General features: G+C 45.7%; 1 protein-coding gene across 6 annotated transcripts in view; it reads right to left on the reverse strand.

Moving 5' to 3' along the window:
* DCTN1 (dynactin subunit 1) overlaps positions 1-24,321 on the reverse strand; it is a 1,327,898-nt gene that overhangs the window by 189,255 nt on the left and 1,114,322 nt on the right. For 4 of the 6 annotated variants that reach the window (XM_069632341.1, XM_069632339.1, XM_069632343.1 and 1 more), the window contains 2 exons: positions 19,519-19,533; positions 1,673-1,806 (listed from right to left, as the gene is read on the reverse strand). In XM_069632341.1, the coding sequence (XP_069488442.1) occupies positions 1,673-1,806; positions 19,519-19,533 (149 nt within the window). The remainder of the gene's footprint in view (positions 1-1,672; positions 1,807-19,518; positions 19,534-24,321) is intronic. The other 2 variants (XM_069632344.1, XM_069632340.1) reach the window with 1 other exon arrangement.

The following is a 24,321-nucleotide window of genomic DNA, read 5'->3' on the forward strand; positions in this document are numbered from 1 at the left end:
ACAGTGAAAATAAAAGAAAAAAAGGATGCAAGGGAGTCTGTTGCTGCACCTCACTGTGCAAATGCTATATATGTAATGCCCTTTCCTGTGGAAAGCTGCTGCTTTTGCAGGCAGAGGGACAGTTTGTTTGTAAGTCTTGGTGTGGGGGCTGGGACTGTCTGGTCCTAGTAGACATTCTGGTGCCAGAATGTCGGGGCCATGATTAGATAGCCACTGCCTATTTGAAGGGTGCAGAGCCATTGACGGGCTTGGGCATGCTCCCAGCTGAAGTCTTGAATAAAAGGAGTGAGGAGAAGTGGTGCAGCTGCTGACGACCCACAGACGACACCTTAAGGTGACCAGCATGGACTCCAGTGCTGTGCCGGTGAAGTCCTGCTCCTCTTTCCTGATCTCAAAAAGGCCATCATCGGTGCTTATACCCCAGGACCGGTGGGAACAACCAGTGTCGACCATTGCTGGCCCCTGGACAAACCTGTGGACTGTTCAGTTCTCTGCTGGGCTACTTCGCTGCAGCCTTCGCTGTTCCAGTGCATACTTAGAACTTGGAGGATCCTCAACTTGTATAACACGAAGACTGCTCCTGCATTTGCAGCCATCCTGCATGAACGTAAGCTGTGCTGGGCCTGGCCCTTTGTTCGTCCTGCTGCCGCATGACAGTGGTGACTCCTGTTCCAACACTCCTTCGATCGCTGAGGTGTCTTGGTGTTGTCTGCCCTGCAGAAGTCTCCATCTTTCTACATTTAGGTGTTCTACTGGAACCGATTCCTAAGTACCATGAACAACCAAAACTAAATTTGCATCAGAAAGTGACATCTGCACCCACTATCTTTGGCCCTTCCTTGACAGGACCAAAAACAGAAGATTTTGTCCCCAATGGATTACGGAACACCAGTAGTGGTCTCTGGAAAATTCATTGTCAGGAGGCAAGTGAAAATGACATTGTCTGACCGCTTTGTCCTCCATAGGGTTACATGGGCTTAGAATCCTGTCCATAAATCACTCTTTTCTGGCTTTAGTCATTGGAGGCCTGCTCGAGGATCCCTTCCTTAGACTATCCCAACAACTGGTATTTAGTGTGTTTACTTACCTGAACTTCATATAACCTTTTGACTCTTATAATTTTTCACCACTGGCCTTGTCAATCTCTTAATATACCTACCTATGAAATATCTCATTTGGAGATGGTGACTTTTGGACACAAGGTCCCAAACCATTTCAGGATTGGCTTTATAAGAGCTAGGGAATCTGTATGATTATTCCTGAAGTGTTCTTTATATTTCTAATCCGAGGACATATCTGTGTTTCACTGGTCATTGAATCCAATGCAATTCTTTTTCTCCTTAGGGTGAATGTATGTACAGATTTCATAGTGCTGGAGTAAAAATATTTAAATAGATGTTTTACTTGCTTAGTTTATATTTTAAAAGGTCAAATAAACTATTGTATATTTTTACACTTACCTAGCTAGCTAGAATTATTGGTGTTGCCCCTAAATTAAAATGCTAGCTTGATGTTGGACTATAGCTTGATTTCAGAAACTAAAGCTTTTTATGCTGAATGGCATGATACAGGTTATACCTGTAAAAAAATGTACTTGTGCACAGTTCCTTTTACATAGTTAAACAAAATAAAACTTCAAACATAGGAACAGACTCAACTGAACAGTGCTTACCTTAAGCCGGTTATTCTCGTGTTTAAGAAGCTTGATGGACAACTGAAGTGCATCAATTTTCTGAAGGAGTAGGGGAGAATCTTTAACCTGAACAGGACCAGTTCCTCCCATCATAACCTGACCGGTCCCTACGCCTAGAAATATTAAAACAACTGCATTAAGAGACATTGTTGTAATGATTCTGATGTGTATCTTTGATAATATACAAGAGTAACAAAATCTAACACATTTTCACTTGTTTTAGTTTGTTCCATGCCATCTCCCTCCTTATCCTGCAAACATAGTAGACATTTGATTATGCAACTAGGTTATTATACATTGTCGTATACTTGATTCCTCCAACTTCTAAGCACAATAATAGTTGTTCTTACCCAACTTCAGGGGATTAAATATATCAGCAATAGAAGGCTGAATGCACTACTAGGCCTGTGCAAGATACAAGCCAGTGGCAAGGGTCTACCACATGCTCTACCCTTGCAGACTACATTTTTTTGTGCGATGCAAAATGAGGGTTTGATCCTATATAAAAGTTTATTTTGTCTATGAACGTAGGGGTGCGTTAGCTGAGGAAACTTGTGTTTGTTTTACCTTGGAGAAGCCATGGTTGGGAACAAGCTGTAGACTTGAAAGAGTATGATCCTCTCGGACATGACAGGGATTGAAATATTTTGCCTACCTGGATTTGGCTAAAGGAATGTCCCGATAATCAGCACAGTAACCGATTCCTTTTCAATGGAATAGTTTGTCCCTGTACGCTAGGGATACAATTGAAACAAGTGACAGACACCAAATCCATGACTTTATCATTTTACTTTTCTTCAATAATCTCCTCCACGCTATTATTCTTGACCTCTACAGTGTTGAGCTAACTAATATAGATTCTTTATAAACGTGTATTCCGATACACACTAAAATGAATATTTGTAATGTTAATGCATGCTTTTTTTAATGCACTCTTGAAAAGATTTAATAACGTAAAGAGAAAAATGTCTCATTGTAGTTTCCACTGTACTCTGTCCATAGTCCACATGTCTCTATATTTAGTGTCCCCTGTGAGTGGAACATTCAGTAGACACAGACAACAGATTGAAATTCGGTTTCAAAAGTTTTATTTAACTTAAAATGCAGGATGGAGTAAGAACCAACTTGCCGTAAGCTAAGGTGGGATTTCCTCACCTAAAGAAAACTAAGGCTAGTCTATGTCAGGAAGTCCAAATGAAATGTCTGTCTGTGTCCAAAGCATATACTTGCCCTCACAACTGTGTACAATGAGTAGGGATGTCAGCATTAAAAGAATAGTGTGAAAAAGAATGTTGAGAGCTTCGTCCAGCTCTTGGCTTAGGATCAGCTTCCCCTTCCCCAAATTCAAAAGACTGAGACGAAGAAACAACTAGGAGTTATGCACACTACCCTGCATTCACACTACTTTGGTACGGAGACGAGGAAGCAGGCTTTTGCGGAGTTAAACTGTAATAGACAGGCATGTCCCACTGATGAGCTTCACCAAGGTCAGGCAATTAATAAGAGGACTTGCACATGCAACCTGTTAACAAGCTACATGTGTATAAGAGCGAGAGGGAGAGAAGGCCTGAAGTAAAGGAGCAGGCAAAGGAGGCAGCGTATGGAAGCGGAGCAGATTGGAGAGGAACCAGCTGGAAGGAAGAAGCAGGAGTGCGAGGGAGATGCTGGGGCCAAGGCTGGCCATGAGAGAGTTGTGACTCCTACAGTCCCTCCTTCCCGACGCCCACAGCAGGAGCTGTGGGGGCACTGATGCCTCCAAGGTGTTGCCAGTCACAGAGAGCGAAAGAGGCTCTCAACAGCTCCTGCCGTGGGAGAGCGAGGCTGCGAACTGCCTAGGACAGCGAGCACTTCTCGCTGGGAATCCTTCGGGAGGGCAGAGAAAAGAGGAGTAAAGCGAAAAACCCAAACGAGCGAACGCTTAGCAGTGAGTGCAGAAAAGGGATCACTCATAACGGGGCGCTGCGGGGCTGAGAAACAGACGTACCTGGTTCCTAACAACTGCAACTCATTGCACATGCTATGGAAGATCAAACGAGAGGACTGTGAATAACGAACAAGCTATCAAGTATAGGTACTTTTGAAAGGTGCAACGATCCTTATTGACTACCGAATTAATTGAAGGATATGATGAATATGTTTACAAAGCAAATTAAGTACTTTTGAAAGGAACAAAGAGCATTATTGAATATCGAACGAACTAAAGGAAATATTGAGTAGGGTTTGAATACGGCAACAAAGCAAACCAAGTGATGAACCAATATGAGCATTTATAAATGAAGTGAAAGCAAAAGGGGGTGAGCAAAAGTAAACCTCATGGAGTGAACTGTATGAGATACATGCTGCGGCAAAGCCAAAAATACTGCCAAGAAGAATGTGAAATAAGTATTGATACAAGATACAAGATTACTCAAAACTACAGATTGAGAGAGAAAAACCTGTGTTGGCCAGAACCTGAAGAATCCAGGAGTACAGCAGAGTACACAGGGGTATCGGTGTGTGACCTGTAATGGGACGACCGTATGGTCTGGCAACTGCAAATAGACCAAGTGGCCCCACTGGGAATGAAGGAGTTTAACTACTATTTTGAGAGCCAGAGAATTGAACTGACTTTCGGGGTTTGCAAGCTCAAAGAGTCAGCGTCACATTGTATAGATTTAGTTGATATAGATTTAGTTGTGAGGGCAAGTATAGGTTTTGGGCACAGAACAGACTTTTCATTGAACTTACTGACACTGACTTATCCGTAGTTTTCTTTAGGTAAAGATATCCCCCCTTAGCATAGGGCAAGTTAGGCCTTACTCCATCCTGACATTTAAAGTAAATAAAGCATTTTCTCAGAATGCCGAATCTGTTGTCTGTGTCTTACTTCACGATGCCTTCACAGTTACCTTCCCCAAGAGTTCAAGTGTTCCAGCTTTCAAAATTAACAGTTCCTTGGGACACTTCCCAGCTCCTTTAATATCAATACATTTTACCAGTACACCTAGACAATTCTGTTCAATTTCCCATATAAGGCTGCTGCATAACACAAGCTTCTTCATGCATACTTTCATTGTTTTCTTCCATGCAGGGCACTCGATCTAGGAGCAGTTGTCGAACCACACGGTCCACTCATCACAGGTCACGTAACCAATACCCTTTCTTACTGTTTCCATCAACAATTAGCCACTGCTTCCATCTGGCAGTGATGTTTAGTTGATTCGCCAGTGTCTCACTCTTCAGACACTGTACCATGACTTGTGTAGTCACAATGCACTTTCTTATACTTTCGTATATTTGTCTGGCTCTTGCCAACACAGGTTTCCTCCTAGCCTGCAATTCCTGGGCCCCTTTTAGCTTTGGCCCAATCCTCAGTTTCTCATGTCCATACCCTTCTTGGTATTCTCTTGTCTTTGTTTCATACAATACATTCTGTGATATCTGTCGCATGTAGTACTTTGCTTTCACTCAATTCAGTATTCAACTTGCTGTTTACTCTGTGCGGCATTCAAAAGTGCTTTCAATAATTTTCAGTTCACTCAATATTTTCAAAGTACTTGCTTTGGCATTAAAAAGTAGTTCAATTATTTTCAGTTTGTTCGGCACTTAAAAAGGACTTTGTTATGCGTTACTGTATCGCTCCGGTATGAGTGTGTCCCTGCTTTACAATCACAGGTCGCACAGGTCAGCGTCACTCTGCTAGACGTCCTTCACAAAGGGCTTCTCCAGGCTTCTTCGGCTTCCGCAGAGACGGTCTCTCCCTCACGTCATCGACAGCAAGCTTTGCTCACTCTCCTGGTTTACCGCGGCAGTGGCTGGGCTTAATGAGAGTTCCACAGTATCTGCTACGCAGATCTGCTCAGGAGGGTAACATGACCTCCAGACTCTTACGGCTGACCACGGCCCTGGCGTCTCTTTCTCCTGCACAACACTGCTCCCGGCACCTGGGTCGCCAGTTTCCTTCTCTCCAGTCCGCTCTCTGACTCCAGCCGGCATCATCTCTCGAGCCAGTTCTCTCTCTCCCAAAGCGGCAAGCATTATGTTCATCAATGTGTTTTAAGTGACCCCAGGTGTGGGTTGAGTTCAATTGCCTGACTATGAAGAACTCCATTAGGCGGACATGCCTGGTTGTACCACTGGTATGCCTCCATACCCCTCTTCTTCGTTTCAGTACCAGAGTGGTGTTTGGAACGGTCTGATTAAATAAAAGGAGCAATTATAACTCTGTTTTGTCTCCGATATATGTGTGTATAAGTCAAATGAGGATGCGTCCCCCTAGTTGGTCTTGTGCTTGTTCCAGTACTAAAGTGGTGTTTCTGGGGGACAGTTTGGAAGGAAGAAAAGGGAAAGGGATGAAAATACTCTACAAAGGCTTAGAGAGTTCATTGTGAAAAGGGAAAGGGGGATACCATGTCTCACAAAAGGACACCCTCTCCCCACTCCCCAAGTTCCTTCCTCCCAGATGATACTCCTTCGCATATCCACCTCCAAGGGACGGGATCCAAAAGCGATGGCTTTTTCCCAGGTCACCCGAGAGGAGGATAGTGGAGAAAAAGAAGTGAGTGTGCCCTCAGGATCCTCACACCACACAACAGTTGTTTGCTTACATTATTCTTCCATGCCTCAAACTCAGAGACGAAACCTGAAGAAATAGGACTGTCTTGTTAGCAAACTTCTGCTGGCCAAAACATCACATTCACTCCTCATGTCATTGCCCACAGAAACGTAGTCGCAGAATGAGATTAAGACTATGGACTTCCAAGTGCGGCAGGCTGGGAGGGCGATTAGGAATCTGTGGGAGAAGAATCCATAGAAAGAACATTACTGCTCCTTCAGTGGATTGCCTTCTCCCACAGATTCATCATCTTGAAATTGTAAGGGTTTGTGGGGCTGTCAGGTGTCGGCGTGGACAGTCATTTTGCCTAATCTAACAAGCCAGGGCGATGCGGGTCATGAGGCCAGCAAATCTTCTTAGGACAAGCACCATGATGCTCGGCGCCACGTGCAGTGCACGCTTGCCGCCGGATCTTGATAGTTGCACCTGCCCATGCCTTGGTGCTGATTGTTGAAGAACCTTGCGGCACAGGCAGGACACGGAATGAACCTGGCGGTGTGGCGCAGAGACTGGGAGTAACAAGCCCGGCGGCATGGCAGTTCGTCTTGGACTACAGACACCTCACCGGCATTTCTACACTAGGTGACGCTGCAGAAGGCTGCCCGAGCCTAAGATAAGTACACAAACCTGCCGTTATGAATATCATGTTTTTGAGCACACTCAGAGGCAAACCGTGTGTTTACACATTTATGGCTACCCGAGTTTGGCGCTTGCATGAAAGTCATATCTGTGAACATGCTCTGAGGCAAACAGTATAGTTTAATATCTAGTACAAGTGCATACAACGGATTAACAATTACTTACCCCTGGTAAAGTGCTTTCAAATAGATGTTCCTCCCATGTATTCCCCATCTTTGATATTCGATATCCAGCTTTAGCTGCTTTGGAAATACATTTCGGCAGAGGGGGCTTTGCATGGACGCAGTCGACTCGATGTCCCTCGAGGGACTCCGTCTCGAGGATGATGTCATCAAAGGCATATGTAGCACCTGCAGCCCCCTTTGGCTTCAGTTCTGTTGTTTTTTCTTACAGTAGAAATACCTGCATAACCACAGAAATGGCTGTACTCAACTATGAAGGAGCGATAGCTGAAATAGCACGGGAAAATATACTGAGGGGTAGGTCGGGAGGGAATACGTGGGAGGAACATCCAGTCGAACGAACGTTACCATAGGTAAGTAATTTGTTCTTCGAATGGATTGTGTCCTCCCACGTATTCCTCATCTCAGATAGACTCCCAAAGCCGTATTAGATTGGGTGGAGGGAGTAGGAATTTTAGTTAAATGGTTTTCATTTACCAAATGCAGGACTGCTTTTCCAAAGCTCCCATCCTGACTGAGGGAAGACTCCAGGCAGTAATGTTTTGTGAAAGTGAATAGTAGAACACGTTGCTGCCTCACAAATGCTTTTTATAGGTACACCCCTTTGCAAAACTGTAGAGAAGTTACACGTTTGGTGGAATGGGCTCTTAATCCTTCAGGAAGATCCTTACCTGCCAGTCTATAACCTTCTGAAATTGCCAGAATGATCCACCTGGATAAGGTCAGTTTCGTAACAGCCTGACCCAGTTTGTGGCCTGTGTAGCCAACGAAAAGATGATAATCAATGAAAAGTTTTGACAGCCTAGATATATAAAAGCTCAGAGCTCTACGAGGGTCCAAACTGTGTAATCTCTCCTCCTCCTTACCAGAATGAGGTGGGGGATAGAAAGAAGGTAAAACAATGTTCTGCCCTACGTGAAAATCAGAAAGGATTTTGGGTAAGAATGAAGGCTTAACCCTCAGCACAAACCTATCCTTATGGAAGATAGTAAAGGGGGGCTTGGATGAACATGCTTGCAATTCACTCACTCTACAGGCTGAAGTTAGAGCTACCAACAGAACAGTTTTAAAAGTTAACCTTAATGGTCAGGAGTGTAAAGGTTCAAAGGGTGCACACATTAGACTTTTTAGTACCAGATTAAGGTCCCACATTGTAAACTGGAAAGTAGTTTGGGGGGGAGGGGGAACATTGGTAAGCCCCTTTAGAAATTGTGTCACCAGTGGAATTTTGAAATATGAACAATCTTCAGACGATCGCTTAAAGTTGGATAGCGCTGTCAAATAGCCCATAATAGTTCCAACCTGGAGCCCCAGATTGGCTAAGGATAGTAGAAAGGATAACACCTCAGGTGTTTTGCACAGAAAATGGTCTAAATTCTTGTCTCTGCAACAGTTGCAGAATTTGTTCTAACGGCAACGGTACAAAGACACTGTTGCTGGCCTACTGCCGAAAGCAAAATCTCAATTACATCATCCGGAAAGTTCCCAATCCTTGCATCTCAGCCTCTTCGTAACCATGCTTGATGCCTGAGTGTCTTGACCTCCAGCGAGAGAAGGTCCTCTCTTAGTGGAAGACGTATAGGAGGGCAGATGGACATAGCCAGAAGGTACGGGTACCACGTCCTCCTGGCTCAATCCGGGGCAGCTAGGATAATGCGTTTCCCAAACTTGTTCAACCTCCTGATCACGCGAGGAATGACGGGAATGGGAGGAAACGCGTACAGGAGTAGAAAATCCCAGTGCACTACGAATGCATCTACTAGACCTCCTCTTGGGTAAATTCCCTGGAGCAGTACAGTTCACACTTCCAATTGACACTGGTCACAAACAGGTCCACTTGAGGGGTTCCCCAAAGGGTGAAGATCTGTTGAAGGACTTCCTGAGCTAGTTACTACTCGTGGGATACTGTGCTCTGTCTGTACATAGCGTCCACCCCAGTGTTCTCTTCTCCGGCTAGGTGAACTGCTGATAGAGAGATTCCTTCTTGAATTGCCCAGTACAAGTGCTGCAATGCCTCACTGCTCAGTAGTAGTGACCCTAACACCTCTTTTGTTGAGGTAGTACATGGCCACTGTGTTGTCAGTCATTATCAGGATGTTCTTCCCACGCACAGAGGGCAGGAAGACCTTCAGCGCTAGTCTGATTGCCCTCAGCTTTAAAGGATTGATATGTAGGTTGGACTACGATGAAGACCAACGACCGCTGACTGTCAGATCGCTGGTGTGGGCTCCCAACCCTGCGAGTGAGCGTACGTCACTACTGTTATCTCCGGCCATAGTTGCCCAAAAGGGTTCTCCCTTCAGAATGTAATTGCAGGCCCACCACAGAAGATCCTGTGTGACCCTGCTTGGAACTTGAAGTAGGTCCGACATCTTTCCTGATAACTGGGACCATTGAGTTCTGAGAGCCCACTGAAGGAATCTCATTCTCAGGCGGGCTTCTGGCTCCAGAAAAATGCTGGATGCCGTGAGGCTGATCAACCTAAAAAAAAAAATGTGGACACCATATGTAGAATGTCTTGAGTCTTCACCTCGGGTGGCGAGTTCTTTGCCAAGGATGCATCCTGTATAGCTCTGATGAACTGGAGATTTTGAGAAGGTGTCATATGGGACTTCTTGTAATTGAGGGAGAAGCCCAGTCTGTGAAGAGAGTGGCAGGTGACATTGAGATGATCTCAGACTTGTTAGGGAGATCACACCCTGATCAGCAAATCGTCTAGGTAGGCGGTAGACGCAAATCATCCCCATCTCCTGAGACTCGCTGCCACCACCACCATCAGTTTGGTGAAAACCCTCGGACGGAGGTTAGCCCGAATGGCAGAACTCATTTTTTTTTTGTTGATAAAACATTTTTTATTGTTTTACATCACATCAAAACAACAACAACGTGTCGGGACTAGCATGTCACATCAAAGCTCAATCATTAACAGGTTCATTGTCAATCACCCATAGCACTTCCCCCCAAGTCTTTAGTGTGATTAAACCTCATCACCCCCGCTGCGTCTAGCGGGATCTAGGGTCCTTCCTCTTCCCACCTCCCCCATATCCTGTCTGACTTTACAGGGCAGCCTCTGGCGGTGTATATTCTGTGTTCTATCATTGCACATCTGTCCATGTCCATTGCCCATTGCTCCATTGTTGGGGACTCCGGGGCTTTCCATTTTTGCGCTATATTACGCTTCATCAGTCCCGCTGCTGTGTTCAGGAGTAACCTTTCCCATTTATTAAGAGCAATCTCATCCGGAATACCCAGGATGAGAATCTTTGGGTCCAGTGGTACGTGGCACGTAAGGATCTTATTAAATTCATTACAGCATTCGTTCCAGAAAGTGTGGATTCGGGGGCATGCCCATAGAATGTGAAAAAAGGACCCCTCTTCCTCTCCGCATCGGAGACAGTTCGGGTTCGAGGCTCTCTTCCACCTATATAATATCGTTCTGGGGTAATAGACTTCATGCAAGATTTTCAATTGGACCAGCCGAAGCCTGGAGGAGATGGCCACCTCCCTTGGATGCATTAGTGCTTGGATCCAGTCTTCTGGGTCTATCTCCCCTACGTCCACCTCCCATTTGGCCTTTAATCTCGTCAGTTCAGGTGTGGCAAAGGATGTGATAGCGTTGCATAGAATGGAGGTGGATTTGGTGAGGGTGAAGGCTGGTAGCATGTTGCGCTCTATCGGTATGTAGTCTGGGATACTGGCGTTTACAGGTATGTCGTTTCTCAGGGCATGGGCCAGCTGCACATAGTGGTATCGCTCGGTACTCGGGAGTTGGAATTTTTGCTGGAGGGCTTCAAACGAGGCCAGTTCCCCCTCATCAAGAATGTCTTCAACTCTCAGAATCCCGGCTCTTACCCATCAGGGCCACGGGTCAAGCCTCCTTATCTCGGACAGTTTGCCATTTCCCCACAGGGGTTGTGCCGTGTTTATTTTATTTTCCCACCCTACGAATCTATGCGCTTGCTTACAAACAGCAATAATGTGAGTTGTTGTCGTTGGTGGGGGGGTCTCGGGAGGGTTTGATATAGTAAGTGCCGTGGGTCGGTGCCATGCATAACGGCGACCTCAGCCCTGATGTGGGGGGAGTTCCCTGTCTCCGTGGAGCAGGTCATTGACCACTGCAAGTTGCGAACCCCAATAAAAGGTTTGGAGGCAGGGAACCCCAATCCCACCCTCCCAGATCGATCTTTGGAGCATGGTTAGCGCTTTCCTTGGTTGGCCTCCACCCCATATGAGTTCCCGAAGAAGGCTTTCTACCCGATCGAAGTCGGAGTCTGGGATCTTTAGTGGGGCATTCTGTAAGACAGAGAAACCTTCGGAGAGTCATCATTTTAAAGAGCGCAGCTCTCCCCATGGGTGTGAGGGGGAGAAGCTTCCAGTGGTGGACGTCACTGACAAAACGGTCAAGGACCGGTTGGATGTTGTGTTGCGTAAGCAGTGAGGTCCGTTGTCACCCAGATCCCCAAATATCGAAAGCCCTGCGGCTCCAATCGGTACGGGCATTCCTGGGGGTCGACCTGCGCACCTCCTTTCACCGGGAAGAGGACTGATTTCCCCCAATTAATTTTAAGCCCACTAAATTCACCGAAACGGATGAGCATTTGTGTCACTATAGGGCAGGACCGGGCTGGGTCCACAGATATATCAGGAGGTTGTCTGCGTACAAGGAGGTTTGGTGCTCGTGCCCTTCAGCCATCTAAATCTTGTCCAGGCTGCATTTTGGCAGAGCCACAGGGCGAGAGGCTCAATTGCCAGGGGAAAGAGGGGGCAGCCCTGTCTCGTGCCCTTCCCCAGAGGGAAGGACCGAGAGGGCCAACCATTCACCCTGACCTCCGCCTGAACATTTGTGTAGAGTAATTTTACCCATCCCAGGAAGCCGTCGCCAAACCCCATGCGTCTCATGATTTCCCAGAGGCTGTCCCACCTGACCGAGTCGAAGGCCTTTTCGAAATCTATTGCCAATAAGGCGAGAGGGGTGTCGATGACTGGGGCCCGCTCTAGCGCCAAGTGGAGTCGACGCAGATTCATTCGGGTCGATTTGTGTGGCATAAAGATACATTGATCTGGGTGGATCAGGGTATGGGCCACTGGCTGCAGTCGATTGGCTAGGAGTTTGGCTAGGACCTTGGCTTCACTATTGATTAGTGAGATAGGCCTGTAAGAGGCGCACACTTCCGGTGGTTTATCAGGTTTGGGAATGACCACAATAGTGGCTTTACATAGGTCTGATGGGAGGGTGCCTTGGTCACGGGCGGCGAGGAACATTTTGTAGAGGGGAGTTGCTATTTTGTTCCCTCCAAGCTTTTGCCAAGCTTCGGCCGGGAATCCGTTAGGGCCTGGTGTTTTCCCTGTTTGGAGTTGCGTTAGTGCTTCGGCTATTTCGGTCTCAGAGAGATCGGAGTCTAATTCCGCTCGCTGTTGTGCTGTCAATGATGGGAGTACTACATCGTCTAGCAGAGTCGGGTCGAGTGGCGATGTCGGGGGCGATATAGTTCTGCATAGAATTGGGCGAAGGCCTCTGCTATTTCGGCATCCGTCTGGTACCTCTCATTACTTGGAGTGACGATTTCCCGGACGTAGCGTCTCCCCTCATCTCTTCTTTCAAGCCAGGCTAGCATTTTGCCTGCTTTGTCCCCCAATTCGTATATCCTCGCTCTAGAGTCCCAGTGGCTTGCTTGGAGTTATCCAGCATGATATTTTTGAGGCTCTCCGTGGCTAGTTTAAGGGACCTTTGGGTCTGCGGGGTAGGGCCAAGAGCGTGCATGGTCTCGGACTGGATCATGTCCCCTTCTGCCTCTGTTATTTTTTGGAGTTTCTCCCTCTTTTTATTCGCTACCCAGGAGATTATTTCTCCACGCAGCACTGCTTTGTAAGCTTCCCACACCGTTACTGGGTTGTCCACTGACGGTTCATTTATATTAAAATATTCATCGGAAACTTCCGTGAGGCGGTCAACCAGTTCGGGGAACCCAACGTGGAAGTTGTTTAGTCTCCATGTTCTAGGAGGGGTTATGCCATGCATTCGCATTTCTATTATTAGGGGGGAGTGGTCAGAGATTCCACGGGGGAGGAACTCTCTGGATATCGCCCTGTGTAGGTCTGTGTTCGGAAGGAAGAGTTAGTCGAGTCTAGAGAGGGAGCCGTGGGCACCCGAATTGAACAAGTGACCTTTGTCTCGGGGGTGTAGTTCCCGCCATACATCGCAAAGGCCCAGGGCAGACACAAAGTTAGACAGCCTCGTGGGGGTGTCCGGGTTGCGCCTTGTAATGCGAGTACGATCTATGGTATTGCAGATAACATCATTGAAATCCCCCCCACCAGTATCCACCGATCTGGCTGGTGTTTTCCCACAAGAGTGGTGAGGTCATCCAATAAGTCCTGGCCCAATCCGGGCGGGGAATATATCGACACAATGGCCAAGTTAGTTCTCTGGAAAGGGTACAGTGTGTTCCCGCTAGGTGTGTCTCAGATAATAGGGCCACATCGGGAGAGTGTCTATTCAAGAATTGTCTAATCAGGCGTCTATTAATTCCCGAGCCCATTCCATTCACATTCCAGGTGAGCAACCTGAGGGATCTGGGGCGGTCAGCCGGTGGTGAGTGGGTTTGTGATTGTGCCATCTAAAACTCGTGTTGGAGGGCTTGAAGGATGTCTTAGCCGGGAGAGCTGACTCCCATTGGTATATATTGCGGGAGTAGGATCCCGATACATGGTGCTGCAGGGTGTAATGTGCACAGGGTTGTGATTGGGTGATTGTTTGAGCATGCCATAGTCCCGAACTAACAAAACATCATGAAAACATTCCCCTCTTTCCCCCTCCCTATACTCCACCCCAACTTGAAGTACCTGTCGCCCGATCATCACTGATCCTCCAAACCTTAGGGGGTCAGATCACACTAACTAATGTCAGGAACAATGGAGAGAAGAAACAGTCTGCCCCATTTCCTGCGCCATTCGGTCGAGTTTCTCGTGTTGGAGCAATCCGCCAAGCAATGAAGCAAGTTTGAGGAACAGCGTACCGTTGCATAGCTGCGATCCATGAAGCTCCTTTGGTGTAGGATCATTGTCTGCTCATCTTTCATTCTGGTTTGCCCCCTGTTCCGGGGCTTCCGGTTCTAACCTTCCAGGATCTCTTACGGGTGAGGGACGGTCCCGTCCGGGCCGGGGTCTCCCTCTGTGTCTCGTCGGTCTCGCATTCCAGTCGCCTTCGATGTGCGTTTCCGCCCACTTCCATGCCTCCTGCGGGTCTGTAAATATACTGTGGATCCCTTGTGATAAATTTTAAGCTGTGCTGGAAAGAGCAGCCCGTATTTGACGTTCATGAGGGCTAGCTGTCTCTTAAGTGGTTCAAAGGATTGCCGTGCCCATTGAACCGCTCGGGTATAGTCAGGAAAGAATGTGATTCGGGATCCATTGTGGGTAATTGTCTCATTCGAGCGCGACATCTGGAGGAGGGCGTCTCTGTCCCGGTAGTTGAGCAGTTTAGCGATCACTGTGCGGGGTGGCGCTCCCGGGATTGGCCTCCCTGAGGGCATCCTATGGGCTCTCTCAACCGAAAAGAATTTAGAGAAGCAATGGGTTGCATAGATATCTGCAAGCCACTGTTCTAAGAATAGCTCCATGCTGTGCCCTTCTTCTCCTTCTGGTAGCCCAAGAATGCGCACATTGTTGCGGCGAGATCTGCCCTCTCCTTCATCGACTCTAGATTCCAGGGTTTTCAGGCGGGTCATGGCTTGCGACAGTTGTTGGTTGACTCCTCTGATGCTGTCTTCCACTTCAGAGATGCGATGTTCCGCTTCTCCTGTCCAGGATGTGAGTTTTTGAAGGTCATGGCGTAAAAAGGAGACGTCTGCCGCGATACTGTTCATTTTAATCTTCATGAAGGAGCGCGGGCTAGCAATAGCGGCCATCACGTCCCTCAGCGAAAGATTGCCCTCGCCTGTGGGAGATGTCGGACGCGTCGTTTGGCCCATCGGTGCCGGAGTGGTGGCGACCGCGTATTGATCCATGCTACTCTGCGTGGATGCTTTTTTTTGTCTATCTTTGCCCATGGCACCGGCAGCGTGGTTTCCGTGCCTCACTGTTGTAAGGGTATTCCTTATTATGGTTGCAGAGGTACGTGCAAAAACAACTGTGGTTTCGGGTCCCGGAACACTCCCTCACCCCTTGATTCCAGTCTTGTTCTGGTTTTCAGTCCCAGTATTCCCGTCCCTTTCCTGCAGTTAGGACTCTCGGAGCTAGTGGGGCGTTGCACAGGCGTGGGATGGGCCCCACGTTTAGTAGCAAGTACTGCGGGTCAAGAACTGCAGGTCTTGAGGGAGTCTTCAGCGTCGTTTATGTCTTGGTGCGTTTCCGGGGGGGGGGGGGGGGGGAGTCAGGCCTGTGTGATCAATCTTGCGCCTAGCTGATTCCACCCCCCCCGTATGGGAAGAGTCTCTGGTGTGCACCTGGTGGATTCTTCCCCGGACGTATTAAGGTGGGCCCCCGGACCAGGGCACGTTTTTCATTAGTTTCAGGGGGTTTTCTTTTAATTATGAGTTTTTTCCGCTTGGTGCCATTCCCGTTTGTCGCACAGTAGTCCTCTGATCCCCCACCTAGTGCAGTTGTGGGTCACCGCGTCGGTTGGGTCTCGTTCCCCTCCAAATTCCCCTTCGGTGTCCTATGGGGGGTCATTTTGAAGATTAATACATCCTGTTTATCAATAAGACACTCCATGAGCCAAGTGAAAGACTTATGGAATGAAAAGAACTTTGTGTTGTATTTGGAACAGACCATGGCTGTTAAAAAAAGAACTTTCTTAATTTTAACTTCTGAATTAATCCTGGGGAAGGGGATCCGACCCAGGTTACAAGGTTACATGTTTACAAAGTTTATTACGAAACTAACTTATTTTACTGAGTTTAAACTGCCCTACCATACCTGTGTGATTTTGTTGTATGCGTAAGTTTGAAGGACAGATACCTTTTGATATTAGAGTGTTTTCTTTTAGCCATAGTTTGACAGGTAGGGTAATCCACGTTAGGTAAGGGAAATCGAGACGTCTATCTCAACCTTATTCAGAAGGGGCTTCCCTCAAAAGACCTTAACCTCTTTGTCATAGATAGCACACTCATGGGACCCGGGCGTCCTCGATGAGGCAAGACTGCGCCCGGGGGCCTCGTCACAGGCCTTCTCCGGCTTGAGTCAAGCCACCAACCTGCAAGAGCGATTTTGCTTGGTTTTCACCAGGAGCCCACGCCAGATCTCACATCCGTAAAACGTAGTCAGCACTTGAGGTGCCGTTCCTCGACAGATGTTCTTCAGGCCACAGGATTGTCAGGACCTGAAGAGACTTCTCTTGCCCGCCTCTGACATCACAGTGAGATGTAGATCTAAGCCTAGGCCTTCCAAAACTTCGAGCGAAGATCAGACGATGGAACTATCTTCGCAGACAATAGGTCCCTGCTGTCTGTATTCAACCGTGACAGGTAGACGATGAAAGGATTTAAGAAAAACCTATAAAAAGCTATGAAAAAATAGCAACATTCTCGAGGAGAAACACGAGAGGACTCCCAACATTGCAATGTGCAGTAAAAATCTCAAGATGGCCACCACCGTTGGAGCTTAGGGAGACGATTGTCACTGGCTGGGGGCAGTATGACCCAAAGGACAGTGACTGATTATAGAGGAGATAAGCAGTTTTCAGGCTAAAGCAAAACTGCTTTTTTTTTTTTAACTGAGGATTCCCAGCCTGATGACAGGGAATATTCATGAACAAGTGAATTCATGCCAGACCCCATGCTGGTGAAGCGGGAGCTAAAAGCAGCTCTTTGGTATCCAGCATTAACCAGTGACCAGGCGATACCACTGGGGAATGAGCCCATAACGTTCTGCAAATGTAACTAAAACATACGATGAAAACATCACGTTGTCCATTATTTATTTCCTCTTATGTTTTAAATGGTGTATAGATGTGTCCTAATGTTTATTTTTAGATGGTCCCAAATGCCCACAGTTCTATTCGTTTGCCATCTGTTGGCCTTGGGAGCCAATAGTAGCCCCTGGCAACTGTTGCTGTCAAACTAACCATGTTCTTTTAGGCTAGAAGCAGAAGCTAAATAGCTCCCAGCTCCCCTCAATTTCGAATCTTGCTCCTGTTAGAAAACATTTTCTTTTTCAATCTTTCAATCCATAGTTACATTCTGTTAGCTCTGTTTTTAGTCCTGTACTGACTTTTTGAAGGACGTACAGCCTTCGGCTTCACTTCCTTTGCCTTTTGCTAATTTGTTATGGGGAAACTGATCAGTCCTTCAGACAATCAGTACTGGTAAACTTTGTTTCCCTTTTGAATTCTTGCATTTTAACATTGCACATAGCACCTCATAGTGCAGTGCATTAGGGATGTATGACCTTAGCTTTTTACACATGTGATTTGTTGTTACTTTTGTATGTGCCTAAAGACAAGCTAGTGGCTGCAGCAGTTATATTTGTATCATTGTTGCATTATTTATGGAGTGCGCATTCACATTTAGCGTGCAGGAATACTAAACTTGGCTAGTGTAGAGATATTCGTTTGGCTGCAGCAGTTATATCTGTATCATTTTTGCATGATTTATGGAGTGCGCATTCACGTTTAGCGTGCAGGAATACTAAACTTGGCTAGTGGAGAGATATTCGTTTGGCTGCAGCAGTTATATCTGTATCATTTTTGCATGATTTATGGAGTGCGCATTCACGTTTAGCGTGCAGGAATACTAAACTTGGCTAGTGGAGAGATATTCGTTTGGCTGCAGCAGTTATATCTGTATCATTTTTGCATGATTTATGGAGTGCGCATTCACGTTTAGCGTGCAGGAATACTAAACTTGGCTAGTGGAGAGATATTCGTTTGGCTGCAGCAGTTATATCTGTATAATTTTTGCATGCTTTATGGAGTGCGCATTCACGTTTAGCGTGCAGGAATACTAAACTTGGCTAGTGGAGAGATATTCGTTTGGCTGCAGCAGTTATATCTGTATCATTTTTGCATGATTTATGGAGTGCGCATTCACGTTTAGCGTGCAGGAATACTAAACTTGGCTAGTGGAGAGATATTCGTTTGGCTGCAGCAGTTATATCTGTATCATTTTTGCATGATTTATGGAGTGCGCATTCACGTTTAGCGTGCAGGAATACTAAACTTGGCTAGTGGAGAGATATTCGTTTGGCTGCAGCAGTTATATCTGTATAATTTTTGCATGCTTTATGGAGTGCGCATTCACGTTTAGCGTGCAGGAATACTAAACTTGGCTAGTGGAGAGATATTTGTTTGTTCTTAGGCCATATTGTAGTTTGGCCTTCTTCCGGTCTTGTCAGGTTAGAAAGGCCCAGGGGCATCATAGCACTGTTCAATGAATACATGTATAACAATATTATTTCACATAATTTCACATAATAGACATACAAATTATTCCTAAACAAAAACAACTTCTGGATCTTGCTTAAAAATCAGATCACATCATAGAAAAGTAGTTTTGCAATAAAACAATATTAAAATTCAGAATAAAAATGCTTATTTCAGTCACCTCTAAAATCCTTAAAAGCCATATTCCATAACTAGGCCTTGACAAGTTTCCTACATTTTAAAAAGTCTTCAGTCAAACGTAATTGTTTTGGCAGGGTATTCAATAGGAACTTGAGAGTATCTTCAACTTGTGGAAGCCATGCAGGACCTGCTTCTTTGTTAGTCCCTGGACTCTCGCCTGTCACCAGGTGGCAAAGTGCTGAAGTCACCCTTTATATCTAGGAGTAATAACCAACCTTCACACACCCACTGCAAGGAAGAGACATGGGAATATTCTACTGTTATATTCCTATTGAGAGGAACTATTTCCTACTAACGTATGGCTCTTTAAAGATAAGAAATAACCAACTCCACAGCGGACAGCTCAACCACTGGAGAGCCCCAAAGCATTCCTAAAGGCATGGAGGCCTAGAGAACATTTCAAAACTACGCTCTACCCTATGTTGTAAGTTGACGTTTTTCTTTGTGACACAGTGAGTATAAGGCCAACATTACTCTTCACCTAGGATGGATGAAAATAATTCAAATGCCGCCCACTCATTAGGGGGCGGTTGTTAAAAAGAATGTACAGCTCTGAACAGATAGAGTGAAACAAAACTCCACTGAGTGAGCAGACACGGTCTATCCATTACTGGGAGTGGGTATGATTCAATAGCTCCACTCTGGGCAGTAGTGTTGAACATATTGTGCACCTTGACATACAGTACATAGACGGCAACTGCCACTTCTTCACACAAGAGTGATGATGCTGTCTGAAGACCCACAGCATGCCAATGATAGTTATGTGAGCATCCCCAACACGAAAGTAAACTTAACCAACCTATCCCGTGTGTATTGAAAGCTGCCCTGGAATTGAGACTCGTTACATTACCTTTCAACTGCTCATCTGAAGGACAACAGGAAGAACAATCAAAGAAAAGATAGAGAAGGAGGAATTAGAAGAGGAGGATTGAGTTTTGGACATAAAACATTTTTCTTCAAAGAAGAACAAGAGCAATGAGAAAGAAAAGTTAAAGGGAGCAGTTTCTAACTATAAAGTACAGAATGCAATTGAGTTTTCAGTTTAAGAATGTGTGATTATTGGGCTCACAATATGGTGTCTTAGAGGAAGCCAGGACACGCAAAAGCAGTTATGTTTATAATGGTGGAAGAACTTTAGTAAAGTCCTGTATTATAAAACTTTAAACAGTAGATACATAGTACTTTATGATGCTATTAGCAGACTTTATTTCAAAACTATTCAAAGTCAAAATAGGAAAAGTTTAAAAAAACAATGTTACTTACCAGTAATAACAGTCTTTGTCATCCATGCTGCATATGACCGCGCTAGGTATGATTTTGTTTTGCTGTTTTTCTTTCATAGACTTCTATGGGAAATCCTTTCTTTTTGCTTTATTTTGACTGCTGACCAGACTTAATAGGATAGGATGAGTCCTCTGCTTTACTTACCATGCTTTTTGGCTCATTCTTATGGGGAAGATGATCAGTCCACAAGACTGTCGGTACTGGGAGACTATGTCTTCCTTATATGATTTCTTGAATTTTGAAAGCTGCTCATATCTACTTAAAGTGAAGTGCGGGTATGATGCTTTGTAGCGTTAGATTTTTTTCTTTTGTAACTTTGTGGTTACAAATACAATGTGTCCAGGATGGCCTGGTGGCAGAGGTTATTTCTCTGACGTGTTCTGAACTTTGCATTATTTTACTGCATAATGTCAAAGAAAACCATACATTCTAAAATGTTCATGCTACAATATTTGCGCCCGTCCTTTGGCCATGTTCTCCACTGGCTTTCCTACCTTCTTGGATCAGGAATGGCCATATCTGGAGTGCCCTTTCGCAGGGAAAGCTTTTGCAATCTTGGGCAAAGTGGCAGCGTTTGTGTGGCCCAAGTCCACATCCGAGGCCCTGAATGCCTGTTGCTGGGTGTTAGGTAATGATTTGGGGTAGTACCCTTTGGGTGCACTACAACAGCCTTAGCCTCATGGTAATAGGAACACAAACGTTGGTATAAGTCTATACTACACAGGTTGGTAGTGTGGGTGAGCAGTCAGGCTTATTCCAAGAGGGGTCAATGTGAGCAGTAGGGTGGTTACACAAATATTCACAGTGACCAGTACCCAAATAAACACTTAGACTCGAGGTTTCGCGATTAAACACATATTAATACATTTATAGAAGGGATCAATATAATAGTAACACACAAATACCTTCAAAATACACACTCTTAGTTTCTAAATCAGCAAATATCCACTGGGATGTTTACACAGACACTTCCTACACCCTCAGGTGACTTAAATAGTTAGGAAACTGTGGATATTAATATATTACTGTTGCCATTCAGAATAGTACTGAGATTAGTGTTAAAGAAAAGGTTATTAGAACAAACAAGAAATCACAAATATTCTTAAGCAGGCAAATACTTTTGGAACACCCAATGCAGAGAAAGTTAACCCCTTCCTGAAAGGATAGGTGCAACACATTGTCGGAGGAGAGAAGAGACATTCAGTGAACTAGGCTAGGCCAATGTCAATGAGCAAAAGTCTATGTGGCTGAAGCACTTCTTGCAGGTAAGAAAGAAAAGTCTTTGCACAATCTTTTAGAAGTCTTTGAAGAAAAAGAAGAATCAATGTAGGGCCACAAGCTGTTAGACTTGTGAGTAGTAGAAGATGCAAGCAACTCTACAACAAGTAAGTTCACTTAGACTGTACAGTACCATTAGTTAGAAGAAAAATGCAGCAGATGACTTCTGTTCCTGTGCAGCTCTGCAGACCCTGGTGTTCTTGGGCATCAGTTGTGGGGACAAGAGGGAGGTCTTCTATGGATTCCTGCACTGCTATGGTACGATCACCGACAGCAACCTGCAATCTTCAAACAAGTGTTAATTCGGTGTTTCAGCTCCTCGCGTCTACCACAAATCGCACCACCGCTGTTTCTGTTTGTCCTTGCTTCTGGGGTCCAGCACTCTGTTGAGTTGGCTTAGACTCGGGCAGTCCTGCTTCCTGGGAGTCTGGAGGATCTTCCTGGAGCACATAGCCAACTTAAAAGCAACGCACACAAACTGGTGTTCCTCTCCCTGGCTCTTCGGTTCCAGCAGCAACTGCAGGGGAAGTGCAACCAGCTTTGAGAGGATGTCCAGGAGGCTTACTTTGGAGTGGATTGGTCCCACCAACTCAAGGGGAGAAGTCGTCCTTGCAGGGCTTCTCTAGTCGAAAAAGCAATTTGGAGTTTCACCACAGCAGCAGAGCTTCACCGGGCAAACCAACTGTCCATGAGTTGCAGCAGGAGTCGTCTTCAATTTCTTCTTCTATTCCTTTCTCCAGTGGTCGACTCTGCCTTCCAAGCCAAAAAGCCTTGCCTTTTATGCAGGTTTCTCCCATTCAATCCAGCATAGCTGTCAGTCACCCAGCAGGGTGGCTGTCCTTGCCGGACAGCCAGCCAGCCAATCACCTAAGAGTGCATTGCTGTCTCCTAGGAGACTAAGCACAGGGAGTTTCAGGCACCTCCCTCACTTCTTGGCCCTGCCAGACACTCTGGAGCCAGAGGTGGGTTTCACTCGTGAATCCCACCAAAGATAAAACTAACAAAGTTACCAAACCTGGTTTGGAGCGCAGAGTAAATCTCAAGAAGGACATTTCCACAGAGAAATGGCGAAAAAAGAAGACCGGGCCATTTTGACAAAAATGGCACCCAAGGGTGCTTTACTGCAGCTGCGAACGCAGCCCGCGGTAAACACACACCACGGTAGTAAAAAGTAAACCACTGCCCCCAGCCATTAATCGCAGAAAAGGTTACATGAGAAGTTAGACAAAGGGGATACTAAGTAACCCCTCCAGCACCCTATTGTAAGAAAGTGTGTGCTCCTAAATTAGCATTGCTGCTGGCAACCAAGCTTCAAACCCTTGATAATTTTGTTGACTCCTCGGAACTTATCAATCATCTGTCACTCAATATTAAGGAAGCAGTCAATGATCTTGACCCACTGAAAATGAAGACAATAAAGACTGAAACCACAACGAACACTTGGTTCTCTAACGAAATTCTTGACGCCAGACAAGAAAAAAGAGCTCTGGAAAGAGCTTGGAGGAAGGATCCAAATGATAATACCCTAACAAACTATAAAAAATCCATCCTTAGCTACAAAAAACTCATCATTGAGGCTAAAGCTAAACACTATAATGAAAGAATTGTGAACGCAAAATCCAACACTAGTGAGCTTTTTAAAATCCTAGCTGAGTTTCAAAATCAGCCTCCACCCACCAACAATATCATTAAGGATGATAAGTGGTGTCAGAGCATTCATGCTGCTTTTCTATCCAAGATCGACTCCCACAACGATAAAATTAAGAAAACCCTTAGCAACGTAGCACTGACGCAAACTACTACCAACTCCTCTACTTCCGATATAATTGAAAACACCATCCCTCAATACTCATTTACGCACTACACCGAAGACGAAGTCTCCAAGGTCATCCAAGACCTCAAAGCCACTTCTTGTCCCACAGATGACTGTCCCACAAGTATTCTCAAGGAGTCCTCGAACACATTGGTTCCAGGGATTACCAAACTGGTAAATCTTTCCTTTGACGAGGGTCTAGTGCCGGACCAGTTAAAGTTGGCCTGGATTACACCGTTATTAAAAAAGGAAAACCTTGATCCAACTAACAACGACAACTATAGGCCCATAACAAACGTGCCCTTTATCCTCAAGATATTGGATAAACTCGCTTACCTGCAGTTACAGGCCCATGTTGAAAAACATAACATTCTGGGTACCCGTCAGTCAGGTTATAGAGCTCGTCATGGGACTGAGACAGCTATGCTAGATCTCAAATCCACCCTAGCTAGCATAGCTAACAAAAATCAAGCTGCATTGCTCATGCCGCTGGATCTCTCCCCTGCCTTCGACCTAGTGGATCACAGCTTACTGGCGTCAAGGCTTGGAGAGTTCGCCAACTGCTCCGTAATAGCATCTAGATGGATAGCCTCCTTTCTGGGCCCCAGAATGGTAAGGGTCTGTGCAGGCAACAATCAATCGTCCCCCATCTCTCAGACATGCGGCGTTCCCCAGGGCTCCTGTCTGTCACCTCTGCTTTTTAATCTATACATCCGTCCCCCTCTTGATCTCCTAAGTAAATTAGGTGTGCAATATACAAACTACGCTGACGATACTCAGGTAGTCATACAGCTGAGTGGCTCTTATAGCAGCGATGTTGAAACCATCAATAAAATATACAAAGCCATACAGGACTGGATGGCCTGAAACTCCCTTGCTCTTAATGACTAAACAACCGAACTCCTTGTGTCATCTAAAAATATTCGGACTAAATTAGAAACCAACTATGCCAGTTTCCCTATCGCAGAGAATATTATCTCCGTCCAAAAGAAAGTCAAGACCCTTGGAGTTGTCCTGGACGAAGAACTTTCCATAAAGTCCCATGTTTCCAGCATTAAGTCTAGCTGCAGCCTCATAAACAAGCGAATAGGATACATTCGCCCATTCATCTCGGAAGAGAACTGTGCCCTCTTGTCCACGGCACTGATTAACTCTAGATTAGACTATTGCAATAGTCTTCTAGCCGGCACTACTTCGTCCAACATCCAATCTCTACAAGTGGCTCAGAACAACACTGTGCGCAATATCTTTAACCAGTCTCGTTGGACACATATCTCC

Source organism: Ambystoma mexicanum, chromosome 6q, assembly GCF_040938575.1.
Source record: "Ambystoma mexicanum isolate Mex_15411 chromosome 6q, UKY_AmexF1_1, whole genome shotgun sequence".
NCBI lineage: Eukaryota > Metazoa > Chordata > Amphibia > Caudata > Ambystomatidae > Ambystoma > Ambystoma mexicanum.